Raw genomic sequence first — 12,070 nt, 5'->3', positions numbered from 1 at the left:
CCAATCAAGTTTACTTAAAGCAATACTTCACTTAATTTCATTTTTAAAATATCCAGTATATTGAATACTCGAAAAAAGTCAACATAAAATAAAAACTGACACAGATCATAATGTATTGTTATCTTGGAACTTTTGTGATCCTTGACTCTCGAAAAGGTTTGCCTGCAAGCCGTAAATAATTTTGAAATATTAATAGCTAATTTTTACATTAAAGATAAACATAAAAACTTCACCTAATAGGTACCTGATCATGAAAAAGTAAATAAGACTTTTGTGCATGTGCAAAAGTATTAAAACTAAAAGGTTCCTGCACAAATATAAATAATGAAGTTAATTGAAAGCGAAATTATAAGTTTAACTTAGATTAAAATAAATTATTATATTACCGTCAGCATTTGAGTAAAGCTAGGGTATGGCAATGAAAGAGAAAACTCTGAACTGTGGGATAAGCTAGCACAAGCCATAGTCTGAGAGGCACTTAAATCAGAATTCTCAAAAATATTTTCCTTTGATATTGGATCCTACCAATTAATAAAAACATTAGTGTAATTGCTTAAATATTATAAAAAATGATATATATGAGATACTCCAATAGTTGAAAAATAAAATGTGATATACCTGATTGAAACATTTTTCATTATCAGGTAGAGCTCTATCATCGACTCTCGCCCCATCCTGGTTAGCGGAACTTGACTTGTTTCCTCGAGGTTTCTTGCGATTTGCGTTCACCTCGAGGGAAGGTTTGATCCTCTTTTTATGTCGTTTACCATCTTTCTTTTTTAAATTTTTGGCTCGTGTGAGAATATTTATGTTATTATTTTCTTCTGGTAATTTTCTTGTTGAACCACTAGTACCAAGAGATGGAGTTGTTGCCTCTGTGATTTGCTTCAATTTTGAACTTAGCTCATTTGCACATGCTATTGCTACCTTATAGCCATCATCTATTTCAAAGGCTTTTGCTACCATTCTAATAGATATAGGATAAAGAACTCTATAACGATTCATAGTAATCAACTTTGGATCTTTGATCTCTATTTTTTGCTCATCAACTTCTTTAATATTTACGCCCTTTGCATTTTTTGTCCATCTTTTCAAAATATACTAAGTTGAAATTCTACTAACTCCTTTCACTACATCTAGGACTCAATTGCATGGCAACAAAGTATATTCATAGACTCAAATTTCAAGCAAGTACAAGATATATGGCCTACCTCTGTCACGGTAACAATATAATCTCGAGTATGCCCATGCTTACTAACCTTGTAAATGGTGGATAAAGTGTTCTTCTCACATCCAATATTCACTTTGATTGATAAAGATTTCATATATTCATCTTGAAAATTTGCAAAAATTTTGAGGTATAGACCTCTCTAGCATGAACCAAAATAGGAACTTGTGCTTTTAATACTAGAATTCGTTGTGATGCATCACACGTATCTTGCAGCTCATCCTCAATTGCTCGATCATAATGCTTAAAAATTATACTAAATTATAATCAGACTACAAGTAATCCTTTAAATCACCATTCAAACTCTCACTCAATTGTGTGTTGTTCATACCACCCGAAAAAAGTTTTCTTTCCACATGCTGCAAATAATTTTTTCCTTAGTGCATATATTCCTTGCAACCATTCATTGTCATGAAGGTTATATTCATCAAGCATTTTATTCCAAACATCCATAAATTCTGCTTCATCTTCATACTCATAAATGCATTTTTGAAAATTACCACGAAAAGAAGCGTACCTTTTATAAATTTGATTGAGATATTTAGCTGCATTTTGCTCCATGTGCCAGACACATAACCTGCGATAAACTTCAGGCATGACAAGTGAGATGGCCTTACTCGTAGCAGCATCTTGATCTGTAAAAGTTATTTTTAGTTTTTTCAGACATAGCTCCAAGAAATGTTTCAAACAACCACTGAAAGGAATCTGAAGTCTCATCATACATTAAAGCGCCTCCGAAAACAACCATTTTTCTATGGATGTTCAATCTAACGAAATTAGCCAAAGGTGTGTGCTCTCAATTCGTCTGGTAAGTGGTATCGAATGAGAGCACATCTTCAAAAGTATCATAGTCTATTATCATCTTTGATTCTGCCCAAAATATATTTGTGATCATATCATCAATATCCAATTGTACCGCAAAAAAGAAAGACGGATCTTCAGTTCTCTTCTTCTCAAAATACTCTAACAGTACTCCTGGACGAAATAAGATAAAAAAAGTTATATTATACTTTATTATTTTCTAATATTAAAAAATTACATTAAGAAGTCTAATAGAAATAAGAAATTATAATATATTTCTTATAGACATTGTATGTAAGTTTATTTATATGCTTCCCATCGTCTCATAGTATTTTGTCGTTTTGTTCGAAGGTAGTTCTTATGATCTAACTTGGTATAATACAAATTTACTCGACCTCCAACTTTAAGACTCATAAAAACAAATGTTGCTTTAGAAAATAATCCAGCATCTCCTGCTAAATCTATTTCATGAGCCTGAATTTCGTTTATCCTTCGGTGAGATGGCAACATATGAACCATTGTCGGTGGAACAAGTGCATGATTATGTTCCAATTCAACTTTAGTAATATGGTACTTTCCCATTGAGTGACGGGTAACAATAATATGAGCTTGACATCTTGTTCGAGTTTCTCTTCGTAATTTTTTAACTTGATCTTTTCATTTATCATCTCTACGAAAATCTTCCTTGAAACATATAATCTTCCGTGATGTTACATAACCCAATTTTTTATTTGTATTGATGTATTCTTTACGAACACTAAAACCAACTCTTCTTGTATACTCATTATAATAATTAAGTGCATCTTCGTCACTATCAAACTCAAGGCCAAGTTTTAGTTCATAATCTACTAGCCCTTGAGAGTTACATTGTAAAACTTCTTCAGGAGTATTTTCGTACATTCTATTCCCGAAATTCTCAACTATACTAAAAAAAATTCAAACTTAAAACACTACGGAGTGCTGAACAATGATTCAAACATAAAAAGGTACAAACTTAGTAACATCGTCATAAATTAAATAATCATAATGAAACCTTCTTGTATTTGCAGCTTGTCAGATAAGGCATATGGATGAAAACATGTAATATTAGATCAGACAAATATCAATTAATCAAACTTAAAATAAAAAATATAATTAAATTTAACAAGACCAAACAATAACTAATAATATAAGAAAAGGTGAATAAAACCTTGTATTTCAAGAGATTCACTGTTTGTTGTTGACGATAGCAACAATAAAACTTTTGGGTTTCTTAGGAAAAGAAATAAGATGAGATACTTTTAAAAGATGAATACATATCTTTTAATGATATGTATGATCTTTCCAAAGGAGAAAGGGTTCTTTTGGCGGGTAAAAAAATCGTGTAGATGATTTCCGCCATCTTTAATTCCCTTTCTTGACAAAATTCAGTTGTAGCTTTATTTAGCTAAAAGTAAGAGATATATTTTGATGTATTAAAAGGAGAAAAAAAAAGAAGTGAGAAACTTGGGTTAATTCTTAACGGTGGAGTTAGGCAAACCTTTACCATTTTAGTTCTTTTTTTATTAGTATAAGAGTTAAATGGATCTCAGCCATTAATCATTTTATGGTCCACGTGGCATGAATCTACATGGCTATTGAATATTACTCGAGGTTAAAATACTTGATTGGATCTTTTTCCTAGTTTGTGAAGCTATAAGGGGTAAATTGTCACCGGCAGTTATTCAAGTTAAGCTTTGTCACGCAAAAGCTAATCTTTTTGGTAACTCAGAATCATCTTTTTATGGTCTAATTAATAAATATATTATAGGAGGAAGTTTTAAACAAAATCACATAATCCTAGCATCACAAGGAGATTTACATGGATGGCAACTAAATATTTTATTTCCATATCAAAAACGTATAACAAACAAAATCTCTCACATGTAATCGCGCTTCTTCCATGTCACATCCAAATCCTTTCTCTTTTCTTTCTAAATAATATTAACTATACATTTTTATTAGAAATATTTTATTATACGAATGGTATACAAAAGGCATAAAGTATATGTGTGTGTTTATTTATATGTTTTATTTCAAAAAAAATTGCTGGTATCTTTTTGGAATAATTCTGGAATATTTCATAATTAATTAGCATATTTGGTTATATAAATAATATAATAGTGGTATAATGTATACACATCCATGTTTATTTATACAAAAATTGCTAGTAAATTTGAATATTATAATCCTATAATTACACTTCTTCCAATCCTACCAATGTTTTGAGAAATAAAACCTACAATGGTAAGGATACTGTTATGATGAAAGAGAGGGCAAAAAGGGCAGCCCGATGCACTAAACTCCCGCTATGCGCGGAGTCCGGAGAAGGACCGGACCATAATGATTTATTATATGCAACCTTAACCTGCATTTCTGTAAGAGGATGTTTTCACGGCCCGAACATGTGACCTCCTGGTCACATAACAATAACTCTACAAGTTATGATGAAAGAGAATGAGTAATAATTTAATTATGAGAGAGAATTGAGAATATATTGATAAGGATAACTGATGCCATTCTTTAACTTTAAAACATGTTTGCACGTAAACAATCTTTAAGATGCTATAAATGTTAATAAATCTATTATTTTTGAAATAAATCAAAGGTGCTACTCTTTATTAAAATAGCTTTTTATTAATGAGCAACAATGTAAAAATCTCTATATAGAAGTGACCGAAAGATGCTTTTTTGACTGAAAAACTGGTGTGACTATCCTAAGTTGATTCATAAAAAGGTATAATTTCATATACCTCCCCTTCAAGTTTTGCTTCATAATACTAATCTCCTGGTACGATATTACGCTTGCTCCCTAATTTTAATTTATTTATAGTATTTCTTTTAAACCTATATATTTTTAATGTAAAAAATTAGAGATTTAACTAATTTGCCCTTTCAAATATACTCTTTATATAATTAATTTGATAAACATTTTTTTAATTCCCTTAAATGATCGTAATACAGATATAGGTTAGATCTGTATTTTTAATTCAACCATGATTAGCTAAATAGGATATAGTTTTTTTTGAGAATTCAAATATTCAATAACCATACAGATAATAGACATCAAAAAATTAGTATGATGAGCTTTTCTCTTGCTTTTATCATACAGCCTGGATCCTTTTGAAAAAACAGGAACTCCTCTCTAGCTTTATAGTTACCAGAACACGTTCATTTGTGTCGCAACCCAGTGTTTTCCGGTAGGATAACATTTTCATCAGCGACTTCATATGATTAATATTAATTAAATAAAAAATATATTTGAATGGATAAAATAGTCAGATCGCTAACTTTTATATTAAAAAATATTATAAAAATTTAAATTATGGAGATACGCGTAATATCGTATAGAAAGTGAAGTACGTATCCACACGTTAAGGGTGAGGCATAAAATAAAATTTATGTTGTGTGAGACACAAAACAATGTTCTTACACGTTAGTAATTTTATGGTGTGCCTCACACAACCATGACATTAGTTGTGTGAGAGCTCTTTTTATCTCACACATTTCGGGACCCATATTTTATATATTTGGGTCCACAAAATTTTGGGTCTATAAAATTTTGGGACCATAAAGTTGTGAGATAAAAAAGAGATCTCATACAATTAGTGTTAGTTGTGTGAGGTACAAAATAAAAGTTTTACATGTTAAGGGTTAACAAAATCACACAACAAATGAATGACAATCTCGGCTTAAAGGAGAAATTTTATTTTGAGTGAAATACGCCATGTAATACTTGAGTGAGGACCGTGGTTGTTTGCCACCTGTGGGTCCCACAATTAATGAAAAATAAAAAATAAAAATTACTCCCACTCTATCTCTCCATTCACCTTCACCGTTCCCCAGCCCCCCACTTCGCTCAATGAGTCCATAATTACAATAACAGAAACTAGAACTAAGAAGGATAATCAGAGAAGAATGATAGAAAGAACCGAGGGAGAACAGAAAGAGATAGTTCAGATGAAGAAGTCAGAAGAATGAGAGACGAGGGGAACAAAGTTCTTAACAATACCCATAACCTCCAACCCACAGCCACTACCTTTTTTAAGGAAACTATCCTACGTCTCCAAACGACTACTCAATCCAGATCCCAAATTAATCTGGCCCTATTGATTGTACTCGGCCCAATAGTTCTTGTTAGTCCAATAGCTACTTGTGTGAGATTCAGTTGGTGCTGGTTCATAACAACACTCCTGTCATCAAAGGTTCGAGTCAAGAATAGTGATGCTCGCGAGCTCCAACCAATTATCTCAAAACCAAGGCATGCTCTATGACTTAAGGAAAATATATGATATGATACAACTGTAATGAACCAATCAAAACTTAGGTAATTGTGACTCTTAATAGATAGTACATGATGTATTAACTGGAGTGCCATCATAACCTGCCATGTATATTTACATGTCTTTGCTTGCCATCTGGAAGAAGCAGTTAGCCGTAACCTAAATGAGAGAACCAAGGCAAACATTCCAGTAGCGAACCTCCACAAAAGCATGAACTCGATTAAATGGAAACTAACTTTTTGCGGCACTTGAAACTCTTCCACCAAGTTGTTGTAAACTTTCCAATCAATCCAAGCATTTAACAGTAATGAGTTATAAGAAGAGGATAAGCATGAATTATCACCCAATGTAATGTATACATAAGAAAACATCCTCAAATAGCTTATCAAAATGGTGATAATATCTGCAATGCCCCTTGTTGTCCATTCTTCTTCTACATAAGTTCCTGATGAAAAGGAAAGAGCAACTGTATTAGTCTGGACTAGTGGAAAGGAGTCCGCAATGAAATCCATCGTGGTCGCAGTAGAGTCATTTCCTTCTCTGCCAAGAACAATATTCACATGATACACCATAATGTAAGGAATTGCCTTAGATAACTGGATGCCGAAAACTCCATCAAGAGCGCTGCTAGGAATAGAAGGAATTTTGAAAGCTCTACATTACAGACAATACCCCTTAATATGTTCAGACCCGTCGACGATAGAATTATCCACCTTAAAATTCTGATAAACAGTATTAGAAGCTCGCTCTCCACCAAGTCTGTCGATTGCACCTGCTACAGGATGCGTCTTCATGTGATGTTGGGTGGCGTCATAATATTCTGTAGTGAAGTCTTTCACTAATCTAACCAGCACAATAGTGGAAACAACCAGTCCACTTGAAAGTTGTAAAACTTCATTCATGACATCACATGGAACCTTCAAATCGATGTTTATGATATTACATTCCACCTCCTTCCCTGTGTCATAAAAGATTATGATAGAAGAAACAAAAAGGCACCTTTATAATAGTCCTAAAAGAGATGCTGCACACATGCATTTGTCCAAGTCTCCTAAGAGTTCCATCATTACTAGCATAATTAGCATCTAGGCCACCTATAACAACTTCTAGTAGAATATTTTTGCACACATCGTTTGTTGTGACCCCTTCGTATGCATCACAAAATACATAATTTCTAGTGACTCTAAGAGATGAGGAGAACAAACTAGTTCCTTGGAAACTCTAATGTGAATTGATCAAGGAAAAATTGATGCAGAGATATTAGAAGTGCAAGTGCAACATGACCAAGTGCACGACATGAGTCGAATGTACTTCTGTTTATAAACTGGTCACAAATACAAGCGGAAAGAGTACAAGACAACTCCTCCAAGCGTTGAGCAAGCTCGTGTCCAGACAATGATTGATTCCAATGAACATCTAAATCTTTATAAATATCAGATAGGACAAGATCACATGGAATAAATGTAGAATTAATCCACAATGAAGGCTTTTCTAGCTTAAAATCCTCATGCATACTACCCATGAAATGGCAATTATGGATTACAGGTAGAAGCTGTCCCAAAATATCAGCAAGTGCTTTGTCTAACAAATATCCTCGGGCAATGGTTCCATCAAACAACTCCCCTCCTGCACAAAGTTCCATCACAAGGTGCATAGAAAATATGTCCTCATAAAATGATGGTCCACTATGATGTTCAAGGTTGCCACGTCGTACTAGTAAACCAATTGCATCATTACCAATTGATCATCTGCCATGGACATGCAAATTAAAATCGATAGACAAGTGAAATATTTTGTACATATACATATGACTAAAGAGAAACGCACACGCAAAAGAAAAAACAGCTTTTCACATTATTGGATCGATAATTTTGGGCGGGACTACATTAATTTTAGTAATATTTTAAACCCCACTGAATAAAAGACATTCTTCTTTCTTGATACAGACCTGTGTGTTTGAATTTATGAACATAAACAGTTCCATTAGTAGATAGTGAAATTGTGAAAAAAAAATTGGGGAAATTTGAGGGGGGGGGGGGGGGGTGTTGGGAGGAAGAAGAAGAAACGGGAAGAGAGAGAAGGGGGAGGGACGAAGGTGGCGTGGGGGGCCTGGGGAACGGCGAAGGAGAATGGATAGAGAGGGGGCTTTTTTTTTAATTTTCATTTGCGGGACCCACAGGTGCCATTTGGCAAACAACCACTGCCCTCATTCAAGTATTACATGTTATATCTCACTCAAAATAAAATTTCTCGGCTTAAAGATAAGACTACCTAATCCTTTGAGTTTTTGGCCAATATTGTCCATTATCTTTGAATGTATGTCTATTTTAGTCCCTCAAATATAGCTCTGAGCATATTTAGTTCCTTAAGTATGCTAAAATGGAGCACCTTTAGTCTTACTGACACAATGTGTTAAAAAACTAACGGTGTTACCCAACTCTGATTCATGAAGCAAATTTTCTGCTCTGAACCAAAATGCTTCCTCTCCTTTTATTGGATAACGCAAATTATCATTTTAATTTCTCATTTTTAGATAATGTCTTCTAAAATATTTTACCTTGAAAATATCCCCTTCTGTGCTAGTTTTCAATAAAAAAAAATGACATTGTATAGCCGTTGTAAAAATAATAACCAAAAAATATATAAAATTTGTATATTCTTTGTATATATATATATATATATATATATATATATATATAGACATTTTGTATGTTAATATATAAAAATTATATAAATTTTATATACTTTTTCCGCTACCAGATGTAAATAGTTTCTGGCACTGGCTAAAAGTGATAATACAACTTGATTATTCGTTTCCTTCAATAATATGCCTAGAAGTGATCTTGGCACCTCTATTTTTTTTTCAAATTTTAACTTTTCTTTTTGGAAAAATCAACCGAAATTTTTAAATGTTATATACAAATGTTATATATTTTTTCGGTTATTATTTTTGTAGCGGCTATACAGTGTCATTTTCTCATTGAAAACTGACACAAGAGGGGATATTTTCAAGGTCAAAATTTTAGAAGACATTATCTAAAAATGAGGAATTAAAGTGATAATTTACGTTATCCAATAAAAAGAGAGAAAATATTTTGTTTCAAAGGAGAATATTTGCTTCATGAATCAGAGTTGGGTAACACCGTTAGTTTTTGAATATATTGTGTCTGTGAGACTAAAGATGTTTCACTTTAGCATACTTAAGAGACTAAATATACTTAGGGTTATATTTGAGGGACCAAAATAAACCTAATCTCAAAGATAAGGAACAATATTGGTCAAAAACTCTAATCATTTAGTAGTAAAAGTCTCATCCTTAAGGGACCCAATTCCCATAAAAGAAACAAACAGGAAAAAGGAAAAGAAAGAAAAAAGATTGGTATGTAGTTTTTTTAAATTGATTTGATCATCAATATTTGTAAAATATCAAATTTCAATATTTGAAATACTAAAGAAATATTAAACAAAATATATCTAAGAATATTTCAAGTAAGTAATCTCATAAAATTTTGACCTTTTTTGCAAATAAAATTCAACTGCAACTTCTAAATCCTCATTTTCAACTTTTAACTTCATCTTCTCGCAATTAAATATTGTCCACATTCCTACCAAAATTGAGTATCCCGAAAGTGGATTTATTTTATATAGGCCGTTAACGTGGAAGAAATGCTAGACTTCCATCCCTACATGACTATGTATTTACCTGAAAATCCTTTGTCTTTTCACTTTGCAGGTGGAAAACGTACGTGTCTACTGCCTTTAATATATCTCATTGTGGAAGCTCATCAATGGACAACGTGGTTGCATTTTAAAGGAAGACAGTGACCAGCTTCCATTGTTAAGCTTCTATTTATACCTTTGCAGAGGCAGAGCCAATGCATCAATTGTCCAATATAATATCCAAAGAGACAGCCGCAAATGTTGCAGCTTCTGCTCAGGCAGGGCTGGAGAAAACAAAGGCCGTGGCACAAGAAGCTGTACGTAACTTCTCTTTAATCTTTCTATTCTTATTTCGATTTTCTCAGATCTCCCTTTTAAACTGTGTTAGCAAGTTAGTTACTATTGTTTTTCTTAAAATATTATTAATTATTACTATTTTACTCTCTTTAAAAAAAGAAATTGACACTATTTTCTTGTTAATAAATTTCAAAAGGTTGACGTCTTTTAATATTTTTTTAACTAGCGTTTGACCATATATTTTCAAATTTGTTCTGAAAAATCTGATTTGGGTGAAGTTTGGTTTGAATATGAAAATGTGTTTGGACATCAGTTTTCAAAACATATTTTTCAAATTTATTTTGAAAAAACATGAAACATGACTTATACCCACAAATTCTAAAAATTATCACAAATATCCAACAATACCATTATCAATAAAATTCATTATATTATCGTAAACCATAGTCCTGAATATAAATAAATTTGATACAAAATTATTATTTTTATAATGAACTACATGATAGACTATCAGATGGCCGAAAAGACGAATCAATATTGTTACAAAATAATAAATGGTGGGCTCTTTTATAAAATACAAAAGTTTGGGGTAATTTTTAAATAATGTAATAGTAATATTTTGGCCCAAAATCAGTTATTGAGCTGGTTTTGGGATTTGGAAAATCTATGGCCAAACATGTGTTTGCCAAATAAAACCCAAATTTATTTTGGCAAAATCTATGGCCAAACGTGTCCTTAATATGAAGTGTTTATAACTACACAAATGTTATAACAAATTTAAGACCACAAATTTTAAATTTTTTACAACCACATAAATATCATGTCTTTTTTAAGATCACATATCTTAAAAGTTTTTCCTTATTTATTAAAGTTTTATGACAATTCAACCTTCGGACAATTTTTTTGGAGCGTAGGGAGTAGTATTATTTATCAAAAGTTTATCTTTAATTATCTAATAAGTGATTAAAAATTTATAATATTTGTGCATAGAACTTAAACTAATATTTGCATGTTGGAACAGGTAGAGAAACTGACAACAAAATCGAAGAAAGAGACTGGAGAAACTAAGCAACAGACCGTTAGTGAACAACAACCTGCTGCAGCAATAAACCAGCAAGCAACTGAAGTCAAGAGCAACCCAGCTGCTGTGGCTGAGACTACAGAGGCCAAAACTACACAGTAATTTGCTAAAGCGCAAAAGAGCTGGGATTTGAGGCTCAAAACTATTACAGATCTAGGGGAAAAGTACAGAGTATATATTTACTGAATAAACGAATCGAGTGTTTACTGTTTAGCAACACACTTAAGTAGTAATTTTGCGTTGGATTATTCTTGTGTGTCTATATAATTCTCCTCCTAATTTTTTTTAATTATATTTTTGGGTATGTTGTGTGTTTGAGAGTGGTATGAGGGTGTAATATTGTATTTTAAGTCGTGCACATAGTACTGGAATGAAATAAAGATTGTTTTTGATAATTCTTTTCTACGTGCGATTAATTTATAATCCGTTTAATTTATGTTATATTATTTCTTTATTAGCTCATTTTAAAAGAGTAACATATTTATATTTAAAAATAATTTAACTTTAACTTCTGTTTTATTTTGAAAGAGAAATTTTTACACATATTATATATGTTATGTCACGTTTAAAATTATTTGTTTTGAAATTTTTTTAAATCGTAAAATGCTTCTATAGTAATAGAGACACCAAATTGTTCATGAAATTTTAGCCCCCAAAAAAGATGCTTGAAATACAGATAATAACGCAGTTCAATTGTCATGA

At 32.0% G+C, this 12,070-nt stretch overlaps 1 protein-coding gene across 1 annotated transcript; it reads left to right on the top strand.

The window, feature by feature from the left end:
- Positions 1-9,984: 9,984 nt before the first annotated feature.
- LOC104089720 (11 kDa late embryogenesis abundant protein-like) lies at positions 9,985-11,758 on the top strand. The gene is made up of 2 exons (XM_070199396.1): positions 9,985-10,307; positions 11,309-11,758. Exons 1-2 carry the CDS (start codon positions 10,206-10,208, stop codon positions 11,468-11,470), a joined length of 264 nt encoding a protein of 87 aa, XP_070055497.1. The 5' UTR covers positions 9,985-10,205; the 3' UTR covers positions 11,471-11,758.
- The last annotated feature ends 312 nt before the right edge of the window (positions 11,759-12,070 follow it).

The sequence above is a fragment of the Nicotiana tomentosiformis genome, chromosome 3 (assembly GCF_000390325.3).
Source record: "Nicotiana tomentosiformis chromosome 3, ASM39032v3, whole genome shotgun sequence".
Lineage (NCBI taxonomy): Eukaryota > Viridiplantae > Streptophyta > Magnoliopsida > Solanales > Solanaceae > Nicotiana > Nicotiana tomentosiformis.
The sequence above is the reverse complement of the archived record's forward strand: the minus strand, read 5'-3'. Positions and strand labels throughout refer to the sequence as shown.

Bases quoted from the DNA above. Each gene is read 5' to 3' on its own strand.
- LOC104089720 (XM_070199396.1), top strand. From the start codon at position 10,206: ATGCATCAATTGTCCAATATAATATCCAAAGAGACAGCCGCAAATGTT. The intron at 10,308-11,308 runs GTACGTAACTTC...ATGTTGGAACAG, and splicing joins AGGCCGTGGCACAAGAAGCT to GTAGAGAAACTGACAACAAA.